The sequence below is a fragment of the Phocoena phocoena genome, chromosome 2 (assembly GCF_963924675.1).
Source record: "Phocoena phocoena chromosome 2, mPhoPho1.1, whole genome shotgun sequence".
Taxonomy (NCBI): Eukaryota; Metazoa; Chordata; class Mammalia; order Artiodactyla; family Phocoenidae; genus Phocoena; species Phocoena phocoena.
In genome coordinates, this window is record NC_089220.1 from 62,666,325 (window position 1) to 62,682,256 (window position 15,932).

Below are 15,932 nucleotides of genomic sequence, written 5' to 3' on the forward strand. Positions count from 1 at the left end.
ACTGGCAGGCGGATTCTTAACCACTGTGCCACCAGGGAAGCCCTACTGAGGGCATTTTGTACTGAGTATTTTGCAAGAAGATGGGATACAGGATAGTGGGAGAGCAAATTTTTAAACAATTACACAAATTGCTCCATTAGAATTCTATGAAGGGAGTTTCCACAGTGGGAGCTACTTCAAGTAGGCAGCCCTGAGAGAGCACTGTGGTGTTGAAATCATCAAAACACAGTACACATGACTCAAGGCAGCTATGTGACTGACAGGGTCTTGATGCTCTGGCCCGGTGTCAGGCCTGAGTCTCTGAGGTGGGAGAGCTGAGTTCAGGACACTGGACCACCAGAGACCTCCTGGCCCCACATAATATCAGTCGGCGAGAGCTCTCCCAGAGATCTCTGTCTCAATGCTAAGACCTAGCTCCACCTAACGGCCAGCAAGCTCCAGTGCTGAATGCCCTATGCCAAACAACTAGTAAGACAGGAACACAACCCCACCCATTAGCAGAGAGGCTGCCTAAAATCATACTAAGTTCACAGACACCCAAAAACACACCAATGGACACAGCCCTGCCCACCAGAAAGACAAAATCCAGCCCCACCCACCAGAACACAGACAGCAGTCCCCTCCACCAGGAAGCCTGCACAAGCCACTGAACCAACCTTGCCCACTGGGGGCAGACACCAAAAACAACAGGATGTACAAACCTGCAACCTGCGAAAAGGAGACCCCAAACACAGTAAGTAAATTAAGCAAAATGAGAAGATAGAGCAATATGCAGCAGATGAAGGAACAAGGTAAAAGCCCACCACACCAAACAAATGAAGATGAAATAGGCAGTCTACCTGAAAAATAATTTAGAGTAATAATAATAAAGATATCCAAAATCTTGGAAAAAGAATGGAGAAAATACAAGAAACGTTTAACAAGGACCTAGAAGAACTAAAGAGCAAACAAACAATGAATCAATAGTAGAATAACTGAGGCAGAAAACGGATAAGGGACCTGGAAGATAAAATAGTGGAAATAACTACTGCAGAGCAAAATAAAGAAAAAAGAATGAAAAGAACTGAGGACAGTCTAAGAGACCTCTGGGTCAACATTAAACACACCAACATTCAAATTATAGGGGTCCAAGAAGAGGAAGAGAAAAATAAAGGGTCTGAGAAAATATTGGAAGAGATTATAGTTGAAAACTTCCCTAATATAGGAAAGGAAATAGTCAATCAAGTCCAGGAAGCACAGAGAGTCCCATATGGGATAAATCCAAGGAGAAACACACCAAGACACATATTAATCAAACTATCAAAAATTAAATAGAAAGAAAAAATATTAAAAGCAGCAAGGGAAAAGCAAGAAATAACATAGAAGGGAATCCCCATAAGGTTAACAGCTGAACTTTCAGCAGAAACTCTGCAAGCCAGAAACTAGTGACAGGACATATTTAAAGTGATGAAAGGGAAAAACCTACAACCAAGATTACTCTACCGAGCAAGGATTTCATTCAGATTCAAGAGAGAAATTGAAACATTTACAGATAAGCAAAAGTTAAGAGAATTCAACACCACCAAACCAGCTTTACAACAAATGCTAAAGGAACTTCTCTAGGCAGGAAACATGAGTGAAGGAAAAAAGACCTACAAAACAAACCCAAAACAATTAAGAAAATGGTTATAGGAACATATATATCAATAATTGCCTTAAATGTAAATGGATTAAATGCTCCAACCAAAAGACAGAGACTGGCTGAATGGATACAAAAACAAGACCCACTTCAGACCTAGGGACACATACAGACTGAAAGTGAGGGGATGGACAAAGATATTCCATGCAAATGGAAATCAAAAAAAAGCTGGAGTAGCAATTCTTATATCAGACAAAATAGACTTTAAAATGAAGACTATTACAAGAGACAGTGAAGGACACTACACAATGATATAGGGATCAATCCAAGAAGAAGATAAAGCAATTGTAAATATTTATGCACCCAACATAGGAGCACCTCAATACATAAGGCAAATGCTAACAGCCATAAAAGGGGAAATCGACAAACATAGTAGGGGACTTTAACACCCCACTTTCACCAATGGACAGCTCATCCAAAATGAAAATAAATAAGGAAACACAAGCTTTAAATGATACATTAAACAAGATGGACTTAATTGGTATTTATAGGACATTCCATCCAAAAACAACAGAATACACTTTCTTCTCAAGTGCTCATGGAACATTCTCCAAGATAGATCACATCTTGGGTCACAAATCATGCCTTGGTAAATTTAAGAAAATTGAAATTGTATCAAGTATCTTTTGTGACCACAACGCTATGAGACTAGATATCAATTACAGGAAATAATTGTAAAATATACAAACACATGGAGGCTAAACTATACACTACTAAATAACCAAGAGATCACTGAAGAAATCAAAGCGGAAATCAAAAACTACCTAGAAACAAATGACAATGAAAACATGATGACCCAAAACCTATGGGATGCAGCAAAAGCAGTTCTGGGGGGGAAGTTTATAGCAATTCAATCTTATCTCAGGAAAAAAGAAAAATCACAAATAAACAACGTAACCTACACCTAATGCAGTTAGAGAAAGAAAAACAAAAAAACCCCAAAGTTAGCACAAGGAAAGAAATCATAAATATCACATCAGAAATAAATGAAAAAGAAAAGAAGGAACCAATAGCAAAGATCAATAAAACTAAAAGATGATTCTTGGGAGCCACGCTCGCCCCCAGGCCACGTTCTGCACCCCCCGAACCTCGGCCTGGCCAGAGCCCCTTCCCCACCGGCGCGCGGGGTGGGGGGCGGGGCGGCGGCGAGGTCAAGGTGACCAGAAGCAGGCAGGAACCTGGCTCTCGCGGAAGCGGCCCCCCGGGGGACTTCGGCGGGTCTCACCAGGGCCACCAGCAGGAGAGGGCAGGGAGGGGAGCGCAGCGGAGCCTTCGGAGCCCGGATTAGCACAATGGAGAGGTAAAGTAGAATTGCATGGGAAAATCATGGAAGTTGATTACTCAGTCTCCAAAAAGCTCAGTGAACAACAAGACTGTGAAATTGCTCAGGAGATTCAGGAGAAGCTGGCTATTGAGGCCGAGAGACGACACATTCAGGAGAAGAAGGATGAGGACATAGCTCGACTCTTGCAAGAAAAAGAGTTACAGGAAGAGAAAAAGCGAAATAAACACTTTCCAGAGTCCCCTGGAGCCAATGCTTATGGTGATAGTTACTATTATGAAGATGGAGGAATGAAGCCCAGAGTGATGAAGGAAGCGGTCTCTACTCCATCACGAGTGACCAACAGGGGGTCAGAAATGGTATGATGCTGAAATTGCCAGGAAACTGCAAGAAGAAGAAATTTTGGCTACCCAGGTGGACAGGAGAGGAGCTCAGGTAGCTCAGGATGAGGAAATCGCTAGACTTCTAATGGCTGAAGAAAAGAAAGCTTACAAGAAAGCCAGGGAATGGGAGAAATCATCTTTGGACAAAAGAAAGCATGACCCCGAGTGGAAGCACAAGACAGCTAAATCAGCACACTCAAAGTCAAAAGAGAGTGATGAACCTCACCATTCTAAGAATGACAGGCCAGCACAGCCACTACCACCTACCATGACAGAGGCTGAGGATTCGGATTACACTCATTTTACAAACCAGCATAATTCCACACGTCATTTCTCAAAGTCAGAATCTTCTCATAAAGGTTTACATTATAAGCCGTAAAAACCTAGGAACCTGCCTTGAAAACGGACTCACTGTAGCAAAATTACTGGATGATACAGAATGCATTCCATGCTTATTTTTTTCTCCTATATTTTGTATTCCTCAGATTTATCCTCAAGTGTTTTTTAGACCATAAATAATTTTCATTCATTTAAAATGTTTTGGTTATTCCTGATCACTTGGGCAGTACAAGAAAATCTAGCTTCTGAATATTGGCCACCTTTATGCTGCATATGCTTCCTGGGATATAGTATCTAAGAGCTCTATAAAATGCCATTTTCGTTAGGTATGGAGAATTGATATCTAGGGAATAGGCTTTATTTAGCAATTAGAATTTTGTGGAGATAATGATCTAAGTAACACAATGTTTGGATGCAATGCAGAATAAAAGAATATAAGAAATAATAAAAAAAGATGATTCTTTGAGAAGATAAACAAAATTGATAAACCACTAGCCAGGCTCATCAAGATAAAAAGGGAGAAGTTTCAAATCAACAGAATTAGAAATGAAAAAGGAGAAGTAACGACTGACACTGCAGAAATACAAAGAATCATGAGAGATTACTACAAGCACCTATATATCAATAAAATGGACAACGTGGAAGAAATGGACAAATTCTTAGAAAAGCACAACCTTCTGAGACTGAACCAGGAAGACATAGAAAATATAAACAGACCAATCACAAGCACTGAAATTGAAACTGTGATTAGAAATCTTCCCACAAACAAAAGCCCAGGACCAGATGGCTTTACATTTGAATTCTATCAAATATTTAGAGAGAGCTAACACCTATCCCTCACAAACTCTTCCAAAATATAGCAGAGGGAGGAATGAACACTCTCAAACTCATTCCATGAAGCCACCATCACCCTGATACAAAACCAGACAAAGATGTAAAAAGAAAAGACACCTACAGACCAATATCCCTGTTGAACATAGATGCAAAAATCCTCAACAAAATACTAGCAAACAGAATCCAACAGCACATTAAAAGGATCATACACCATGATAAAGGGGGGTTTATCCCAGGAATTCAAGGATTCTTCAATATACACAAATCAATCAATGTGATACACCATATTAACAAGCTGAAGGATAAAAACCATATGATAATCTCAATAGATGCACAAAAAGCTTTCAACAAAATTTAACACCCATTTACGATAAAAACTCTCCAGAAAGTAGGCATAGAGGGAACGTACCTCAACTTAATAAAGGCCGTATATGACAAACCCACAGCCAACATCATTCTCAATGGTGAAACACTGAAACCATTTCCTCTAATAGCACAATAGGCACAAGACAAGGATGCGCACTCTCTCCACTATTATTGAACATAGTTTTGGAAGTTTTAGGTACAGCAATCAAACAAGAAAAAGAAATAAAAGGAATCCAAATTGGAAAAGAAGAAGTAAAACTGTCACTGTTTGCAGATGACATGATACTATACATAGAGAATCCTAAAGATGCTACCAGAAAACTACTAGAGCTAATCAATGAATTTGGTAAAGTAGCAGGATACAAAACTAATGCACAGAAATCTCTTGCATTCCTATACACTAATGATGAAAAATTGAAATCAAGAAAACACTCCCATTTACCACTGCAACAAAAAGAATAAATTACCTAGGAATAAACTTACCTAAGGAGACAAAAGACGTGTATGCAGAAAACTATAAGACACTGATGAAAGAAATTAAAGATGATACAAATAGATGGAGAGATATACCATGTTTTAGGGTTAGAAGAATCAACATTGTGAAAATGACTATACTACCCAAAGCAATCTACAGATTCAATGCAATCTCTATCAAGCTACCAATGGCATTTTTCAAGAACTAGAACAAAAAATTTCACAATTTGTATGGAAACACAAAACACCCCGAACAGCCAAAGCAATCTTGAGAAAGAAGAACAGAGCTGGAGGAATCAGGCTCCCGGACTTCAGACTATACTACAAAGCTACAGTAATCAAGACAGTATAGTACTGGCACAAAAACAGAAGTATAGATCAATGGAACAGGATAGAAAGCCCAGAGATAAACCCACGCACTTATGGTTGCCCTATCTTTGATAAAGGAGGCAAGAGTATACAATGGGGAAAACAGCTTCTTCAATAAGTGGTGCTGGGAAAACTGGACAGGTACATGTAAAAGAATGAAACTAGAACTCTTCCTAACACCATACAGAAAAATAAACTCAAAATGGATTAAAGACCTAAATGTATGGCCACACACTATAAAACTCTTAGAGGAAAACATAGGCAGAACACTCTATGACATAAATCTCAGCAAGATCCTTTTTGACCCACCACCTAGAGAAATGGAAATAAAAACAAAAATAAACAAATGGGACCTAATGAAACTTAAAACCTTTTGCAAAGCAAAGGAAACCCTGAACAAGACAAAAAAACAACCCTGAGAATGGGAGAAAATATTTGCAAACGAAGGAACTGACAAGGGATTAATCTCCAAAATATGCAAGCAGCTCATGCAGCTCAATATCAAAAAAACAAACAACCCAATCCAAAAATGGACAGAAGACCTAAAAAGACATTTCTCCAAAGAAGATATACGGATTGCCAACAAACACATGAAAGAATGCTCAACATCACTGATCATTAGAGAAATGCAAATCAAAACTACAATGAGGTATTGACTCACAGCAGTCAGAATGACCATCATCAAAAAATCTATGAACAACAAATGCTGGAGAGGGTGTGGAGAAAAGGGAACCCGCCCGCACTGTTGGTGGGAATGTAAATTGATACAACCGCTATGGAGAACAGTATGGAGGTTCCTTAAAAAACTAAAAATAGAATTACCATATGACCCAGCAATCTTACTACTGGGCATATACCCAGAGAAAACCATAATTCAAAAAGACACATGCACCCCAATGTTCATTGCAACACTATTTACCATAGCCAGGTCATGGACGCAACCTAAGCGTCCATCGACAGACGACTCGATAAGAAGATGTGGCACATGTATACAATGGAATATTACTCAGCCATAAAAAGAAATGAATTGAGTTAATTGCAGTGAGGTGGGTGGACCTAGAGTCTGTCATACAGGGTGAAGTAAGTCAGAAAGAGAAAAACAAATACCATATGCTAATATATATATATGGAATCTAAAAAAAAAGAAAAGAAAAAATGGTTCTGAAGAACCTAGGGGCAGGACAGGAATAAAGACGCAGACGTAGAGAATGGACTTGAGGACACGGGGAGGGGGAAGGGTAAGCTGGGACGAAGTGAGAGAGTAGCACTGACATACATACACTACTAAATATAAAATTGATAGCTAGCGGGAAGCAGGTGCATCAGCTCAGTGCTTTGTGACCACCTAGAGGGGTTGGATAGGGAGGGTGGGAGGGAGGCTCAAGAGGGAGGGGATATGGGGATATATGTATACATATAGCTGATTCACTGTTATACAGCAGCAACTAACGCACCGTTGTAAAGCAATTATACTCCAATAAAGATGTTAAAAACAAAAGTCTATGAAGGAAAGGAGAGGAGCATTATAAGATGTGTCAGCCATTTTAAAAGTAACTTTCCATACCATTTCTTACCTAATTATCATAATTAATGATGTGGTTTACATATGAGGAAAATGAGGCTCAGAGAGACTCAACCGAAACTGGGATAAGCAAAATAAGGACTACACTGACCTGTGAAATAGAAAAGATCATGGTACTTCAGGCAACTTGGATCCAAATGCCCAAGCAATTCAAGACTTACTCTCCTTTTAAATATACTCTCTGTGCTCAAAGTGTTGGCTTTATCCCCAGCAGATTCTTTTCACATGTTGGTTCCTAGCAGTTCCAGGACTTCATCCTGGAAAAAAAAGAGCTTCTCTTTTCCAACAGCTGTAGGAGAGAGTTTTATTAGACTGACCTGGCCATGTGCCCATCCCTAACACACTTGCTTTGCCCAGGGTGCTAGAATACTGAAGTCTAAAGGTGGCAGTGTGGCAGGAGATCAAATGAGACCAAGAGAGGGGTGGCTTTCCAAAGGAAAATCTGGGTATGATTATCAGAAGGTAGCAAGCCAACATATATCCACTGCAATCAATGTGGCTAATTACTTTTTTTTTTTAATCTCCACTTCAGTAAATTTAGAAAGAACAACAGTCTAGGTCTGCTTTTCCTGCATCATCTTAACAAACTTAGGGATTGGTTATAATCACTATGAAGTGGGAGCAAGGTATAAAATCTGGACATGTTTATACCTTCTTTGAAGTTAGTCCCTCAATATGGGTTTTGTTTTTTGACCCAAAGTGTTGTGCTTTTCCTAACTATAAAATATATCCATAAGCAAACATGTATGCAAAAACCATAAACCATACCAAAAAAAAGAGAAAAGAAAAGAAAAAAAATGATGTCTTGATTTATCCATGCCACATCTTTTCTTCATTAACACAGATATTCAAGTACTGATTGCAAGAAGAGAGGACTATTGGGCTTTTTATTTTTTTAACTCTTAAAATTTACTTAAAAAGGAGTAGATGCTCAAACTCTACTAAGATGTGGGGGTGGAGGAAACCACTGCCGTTTCTAGCATATGTGGCTACAAATGGTGAAGCCCTGAGCCTGAACAAAAGTTGTGATAATGGAGAGAAGAGGACTAAATCAAGAAATATTTAGGAAGTAGAATCATCAGGTCTTGGTAACAGATTGGACAAGAGAGAAGAAGAAGCCTTAAGATAATACTGGCTTCTGGGACTTCCCTGGTGGCCCAGCGGTTGAGAATCTGCCTGCCAATGCAGGGGACACGGGTTTGATCCCTTCTGGGACATGCTGTGGAGCAACTAAACCCGTGCACCACAACTACTGAGCCTGTGCTCTAGAGCCCACGAGCCACAACTACTGAGCCTGTGCGCCCTAGAGCCTGCGCACCTTAACTACTGAGCCCACGTGCTGCAACTACTTAAGCCCAAGCACCTGGAGCCCATGCTCCGCAACAAGGGAAGCTACGGAATAAGAAGCCCGCGCACGGCAACAAAGAGTAGCCCCCGCTCGCCGCAACTAGAGAAAGCCCGTGCACAGCAACGAAGACCCAACACAGCCAAAAAAAAAAAGATAGTTTTTGGATTGAAAAACTGAGCGGATAGTGGTAATATCAGTGAAGATATTTGATGAAGGAGGAAGATCAGGTTTGGGAGGGGGGAGGACAAAGATGATGAGTGCTGTTTTGTATGTATTGAATCTGAGTAGCTTGTGGAAGCTCTGAAAAGAGACTTGGGTTACGGATAGGGACACAGGTAGTCCTATCTGACTACCAAATAAATGATAGTCAGAATCATGGGGTTGGATGACTCACACTACCAAAAGAGACCATTTTGTAATGTAAACATAATTTAAAAATCAACAAATATTTATTCGATACCATAGTAGGACATATGATAATTTTTTTTAAAAAAGCCTGTGTTTTCAAGGAGTTTCTATTCCTACACATACATCTTAATTTGTTTTGTGAGTTTAAAATTGGTACATTAGATTTTCTTAATTTTCTTTAAACTTCTGTTTTTTAAGTTGTGAAAGCAATATAGTAAAACATTTTAGTAAAAAAATACTAAGCAAAATATATAGAAAATAATTTTAAATCACCTGTGATTTCACTTTGCAGATATAATCACAAGTTTGGATTTTTAAAATCTTTTTTCTAATTACATTTTGTATGCATAATTTCTTTCACAGTTTTGATAACATATTTTCAGCTTTATATTGCTTTTTCACTTAATATTTTATTGAGTATTTTCCATGTCATTAAAAAGTCTTCGGGGCTTCCCTGGTGGCGCAGTGGTTGGGAGTCCACCTGCCATGCAGGGGACACGGGTTCGTTCCCCGGTCCGGGAGGATCCCACGTGCCGCGGAGCGGCTGGGCCCATGGGCCGTGGCCACTGGGCCTGCGCATCTGGAGCCTGTGCTCCGCGGTGGGAGAGGCCGCGGCAGTGAGGGGCCCGCGTACCGCAGAAAAAAAAAAAAAAAAAAAAAAAAAAAAAAAGTCTTCATATTCATAATTTTCATGGCTGTATGTCATTCCACCTACTGGATGTTTACCTCCTCTCTGATGGACATTCACAGTTTCTAATCTTCCAATGTTATAAATCATGCTTTAATATTTTTACATATTTTTCCCATTTCTGATATTTTAGAGTAGGGTTCTAAACGTGAAACTAATGAATCAAATTATATATAAATATTTTTAAGTGTCTTGATACATAATGCCAAATTTTGTAGTAATTACTGCTTCTTTCTAGCAAGCAATAGGAGTGTCTGCTGCTGCCTTTACCAGCAGTACGATGGCTAATTTAAAAACAAACTTTCCTATTTTGACTGATAAAATATTTCATTATTAAAAATTAAACTATATTGAGCGCAAGAAGCCAGACAAAAAGCATATACTGTATGCTTACACGTCTATAAAACTCTAGAAAATGCAAATTCCGGGTGACAGAAGGCAGATCAGTAGTTGCTGGTGCACCAGAGGTGGGGTGGTAGAAGGGAAGGATTACAAAGGGGCAAGAGGCCCCTTCGTGATCAATATTTTGATTGTGCTTATGTTTTCATGGATGTATGCAAATGTCCAACTTACCAAACTGTACAATTCGAAAATGTGCAATTTATTGTATATCAGGTATACCTCAATAAAGCTGTTTAAAATTTGTTTAAAAAGAAACATTGTTTTAATCTGATTTTTAAAAATTATCCGTGAGTGTGAACATTTTTCACATTTTAGTTGAGTATAGACTTCTGTGATTTTTTTTTCATGTCCTTACTAACTTTTCTACCTGTACCTTAGCAATTTTCTCCTGGATTTGTGAACTCTACATATCAAGAAAATTAACGCTTAAAGTTATTCAGATTTCTTTTCCCTGTAAGTTTTCTTTCTGTTACAGCATGCTTTTGGGAGAATTCATTTATTTGTGCAAGATAATTTTTACCAAGAGGATGTACTATAACCCTACAAGTCTCTATACTACAGTAAATTGAAAATCATCACTTTGCAAAACAAACAAAAATCCTTTAAACAAAACTCAAATTAAGGAAATGAAGGGGTGTTACTACCAAAGCCTTCAGAATTGGCACCTAAAATATATTGCACATCTGTTTTGGTGCTATGTTCTTAAGTTACTTCTTAATTTACATAGTAAACAGCAGAGACAGGCGGAGGACTTTTAAAACACAAAAACTACTCGGGGAGCTTGTCTAAGAGTCACTAGGCTTACAAAAGCGCACGCAGGAATTATCTTCCCTGACTTTCTCGGGCTCCTCCTCTGGCTGCTTGCACAGGAAACCAAAGCGGGGTAATGTCACGGGTGATCTCACGCTGGCATGACGTCAAGAACCCTTGACGTCAGAAGGCGGTTGCCACGGGGACCATTCGCCACCGACGGCAAAGTCGTGAAACCCACCAGCACGCTTAGTCTCTGTGTCGGCCTCTACAGAGTCTAAGCTGCTAAAGAATCTTTAACCTTAAGGGGGCCTCAGGGAGAGAGGAGTGGTGCCGCTGCCGCCGAGAGCCCCACCTCCGCGGCTCCGGGTCCTGGGTACCGGGCCCCGGCCTGTGGCGGCGAGCGGCGGCCGCGGCGGCGGCGGCGAAGGCGGTCGACCCGCTTGGGTCTCCTTTGCTCCGTGCAGGGCTGGGAGAGGGGAGCCGCCATATTGGAGCCGGAGCCGAAGGTGCTTTACAGCCGGCGCGCGAGGCGGGTGGAGGTGGCGGCACTGGCCTGGATCTGGGAGGAGTCGGCCGCGCCGGGGCCCGCAAGGCTGGGGAGTGAATGAGCTGCTCACGCTAGTCTCCCCCCGCCCATTCCCTCCACTTGCCGCCTCCGGGACCGGGCCGGGAGGGGGCCGGAGTCGGCCGTGGCGGAGGCAGGATGTTCTCCAAGAAGCCGCACGGAGACGTGAAGAAGTCTACCCAGAAGGTGCTGGACACCAAGAAGGACGCGCTGACCCGCCTCAAGCACCTGCGCATTGTCATCGGTGAGGGGCGAGGGGTGGTGGCGCCTGGAGGCCTGGTTTGTCCGGCCTTCCCTCTCCTGGGAGCCCCTGGGGACTCTCCCTCCGCCCTGGCGCGATGCGGGAGTAGAGGGCGAGGCGTCGCCTCTGCAGAGACGCGGGAGGGCGGATAATTTGGGGAAGGGAACCCTTGGCAGTTGGCAAGCACTAGTCACACTAACACGGGGTTTTCTCATTTTGAGTTAATAACCCGAACTCTTTTTAAAAAACACTTATTACTCTAAAGACTTAGATTATTTTAGTCTTTCGGGAGACTTGGTGTTGCGGATAATGGTGTTTATAGGATATGTTTGTCAGATGACTACCGCCATCCCCACCCAAGTGAAATGAAAAAAAAAAAAACCTCAGACAATATAAGCCTTACTCTTTCAAGTTTCTTGGCTAAGGAGAGCGAAGAGGAAGCAGTTATACCTCTTTGGGAAATGGGTGGCTCCCAAAAAGCTTGTGGGAAAGAGACCCGCCCTTGTTAATGCACCTTGTTCATAATTACTGTCATTTAGAGGTGGAACATTATTAATTATAGAAAACAAGGTAGTTTATAGCTTCCTTTGCTTTTCGAGAATTATATAGAATTCTATTTTTAATTAAAATTTTCTTACCGTCTGTTGCCCTCTGTTTTGCTGGCCGACCAAACTGCTCTTTGAGTTGTGGATATGGTGTTAAAGGAATTTTTTGGACGCTTGGTCATTTCTCGGGCTGGTAAGGGCTGTAATAATACTTATGGAGCAACTGGTCCAATACTTGGATCTTTTTAGATGAAATCTGAGATGAAGAGGAAAGTTAGTTTGCCCTTGTTGATGCAGAGAGTTAATGGCAGAACTGAGTTTAGAACCCAGATGCCTGAATCCTAGTTGAGAGTTTGTCATCTCAGGCTCTCTTCCTAAAGAATGTTCGTTTCGAAAAATGACGTTTATTCAGTGACATGTCCTTTATTTGAGGTGCATGTTTCTCTACTATATGGTTTACTCATACCAACAGGATAACACCAATACCTAACATTTGTATGGTACTTTACTGTTTACAGAATGACTTCACATAAATTATAATTAATCCTCACAATAACTCTAGAGTTAGTTAAATTATTATCCTTCATTTTTTACAAATGAGAAAGCTGAAGTTTGGGAATGTTAAGTGGTTATCCCGCTACTAGGAGGCAGAACCAGAACTGGAACCCAGATTTCATGTCTACAGTTTGATTTTTACTCTTTCTACATTGATGGCAGCAAATCTATATCACAAGTAAATTGTGTTTATTCCTGTGGAATAGTAAGAAAGCAGTTAAATCCAGTTTAGCAATGTAAAAAGATTTTTTCAAGAAAATATAAATCTTCTAAATATAGTTGAGATTGTCATCTTTTTATTTAAATTCTATTTGAGAGTTAAGCTGTTGAAGAAAAATTTGGCTAGGAGACTGAGACAGGGAAAGTTAGTGTGTGGATGTAGGAGATTTATCACAGATAGTGGCAGTTTGAAATTGAAGACTTAATGGAATTTGATACCGACTTGGGACAAACTGTAGGCTGGGTAATGGCAGAGCTATAAAGTTGAGTTCCAATAGAGTATTGACATTTCCTAAATTAACTGCCACAGTTCTTTAGTTATGGAATGGTTAAGAAATAGTTCATATATACTTCTTTGGCATAGAAGTTTTTTTTCCACCCTGGAGACGTGGTCTAAATTAAGAGGTCATACATATCAGATATTTTGTAGTGCCTAGATTTCTCAGTTTGAAAACAAAATAGTTTTTTTTTTTAAAAAAAACCCTTTGCTTTTTAGAAATTTATTTTATTTATTTTTAAATGGAGCATATACTGTACATAAACATTTAAAATATCCTTATGAACCTTCAAATGGAGGACTTTGTGCTTTCAGATACTCCCTGCCCCGTGAGTGGAGGAGGTCCATACGGAGAGATTACTGCACTCATTTTAGAACAGTAATTCTCAACCAGGGACAGTTTTGCTCCCCTGGGGACAGTGAGAATGTCTGGAGACACTTTCGGTTGTCACAATTGGAGAGAGGTGCTACTGGCATCTAGTGGGTAGCAGGTATGCTGCTAAACATCTTGAAACGCACAGGATAATCCCTCACAACAATATTCTAGCTTCAGATGTCAATGGTGCTGAGGTAAACCTTGTCAAAATATAGAACAAAAACAGTTGGACCTCCAAATCCTGCACTTGGTTCTAACATATTAATTAATTGAATAAAATATTCTGTATCTTTAAGTGTTACAGTTACTTTGTTTGATATATGATTAATGTGATTCCTAAGAAAATGAGTGGGAGAGAGTAGAATGGCAAAGACTGAAAGGTGTCTTAGAGTTCTCCCATTTTGCAGATGGGAGAGCCACTTCAGATCCTTTTTGCAAGTTAAGTGCAGGTTTTACATAAAGTAAACACTGTGAGGAAACTAGTTTGCAGAATAATGGGGCATCGCCAATTACACAGGATTTTGACTTTTGTTTGGTCCCATCTAAACTGTATTTTTAACCTTTAAATGGAACTGCCATTCACTCAGGGTATTTATAGAATTCAGTGCATCCCAATATATGAGAACGTAATTTAAACATCTGGTGTAAGCCTTTGTCCTGGCATGTGTTCCCACTAAAGGACAATTCCAGATGAATTTATAGAACTTGGAGGATTTAGATCTAAATCTACTGTTTATTGATATTGCTGTGTGTTTGATTTTTAGGAACTGGAAGTTAGAATTATTAAAAAATAGAAATAAGGCCTTGTCTAGTTGCTGAAGTTTCATGTTGACCTCTCCCCCTGCCCCCTTTGTTTTTTGGGGGTTTTTTACAATTAATGGCCTTAAGATAATGATAGTAAGTTAGCAGGTAACTTGGTATCTAACTAAATGGCTAACATAATTCTCGGCATGAAGTGGATATTGAGTAAATGTTATTGATAATTTTCTTGTATGGCAAGGTAACAGTTCAGTCTTCCCAACTTAAAAAAAAAGATAAGCGCTTATTAGCTAATAAATATATTGATTATTGTTGGATCATTCTTTTTAGTAGCTTTATTGAGGTGTAATTGACAGAAAATAAATCACACATATTTAAAGCATATAATTGAATGCTTTTTCAAAAATTGAAGTACAGGTGATGTACAATATTATATAAGTTACAGGTGTAAAATACAATGATTCACAATTTTTAAAGGTTATACTCCATTTATAGTTATAAAATATTGGCTATATTCTCCATGTTGTACAATATATCCTTTTAGCTTATTTTATGCATAGTAGTTTGTACCTCTTAATCCCCTACCCCTATATTGCACCTCCCCCCTTCCCTCTCCCCACTGGTGACTACTAGTTTGTTCTCTATATCTGTGAGGCTACTGTTTTTGTTATATTCACTGTTTTCTTGTATTTTTTAGATTCCACATATAAGTGATATCATACAGTATTTGTCTTTCTTTGACTTATTTCACTTAGCGTAATACCCTCCAAGTCCACCCATGTTGCTACAAATGGCAATATTTCATTCTTTTTTATGGCTAAGTAGCATTCCATTGTGTATATACACCATATCTTCTTTATCCTTTCATCCATTGATGGACACTTAGGTTGTTTCCATTGTAAATAATGCTGCTATGAACATTGGGGTAATTGAGTACATACATATACCTATACATATACATATTTTTGACGTACATATACCTTGTGAAGCCATCATGACAATCAAGATTAGGAACGTAGACAATCAAGAAAATAAATATATCTGTAACCTCCCGAAGTTTCCTTTTGCCCCTTTGTAATCCCTTCCTCTCACCCTTACTTGCCTGCCATCCTACCCCTTCCCTGGGCAACCACTGATCTGCTCTCCAATACATTAGTTTGTATTTTATATATATATGGAATTGACAGTATTTACTCTTTTTTGATTGGTTTCTTCTACTCAGCATACTTTGAAATTCCTCTATTTGTTTTGTGGTGGCGTGTCTATAGTACTTTGCTCTTATTGCTGAGTAATATTCCATTGTATGGATATGTTATAATTTGATTATCCCATTCACATGTTGATGGACATGTGGGTTTTCAGTTTTGGACTATTCCATATAAAACTGCTGTGAGATGTACGTGTTATATAGATATATGCTTTCTTTTCTCTTGGAATAAATACTTAGGAATGGCATGGATGGATCCTATGGCAGTTGTATGTTTCTTTT

General features: G+C 39.6%; 1 protein-coding gene and 1 pseudogene across 4 annotated transcripts in view; both read left to right on the forward strand.

Annotated features, from left to right (window-relative positions):
• The first annotated feature begins 2,713 nt into the window (after nt 1-2,713).
• Nucleotides 2,714-3,722, forward strand: LOC136118404 (coiled-coil domain-containing protein 50 pseudogene; annotated as a pseudogene).
• Nucleotides 3,723-11,609: 7,887 nt separating this feature from the next.
• The window catches only part of RALGAPA1 (Ral GTPase activating protein catalytic subunit alpha 1), a 217,797-nt gene continuing 213,474 nt past the window's right edge, over nt 11,610-15,932 (forward strand). For all 4 annotated transcript variants that reach the window (XM_065871901.1, XM_065871902.1, XM_065871903.1 and 1 more), the window contains exon 1: nt 11,610-11,715. In XM_065871901.1, the coding sequence (XP_065727973.1) occupies nt 11,610-11,715 (106 nt within the window). The remainder of the gene's footprint in view (nt 11,716-15,932) is intronic.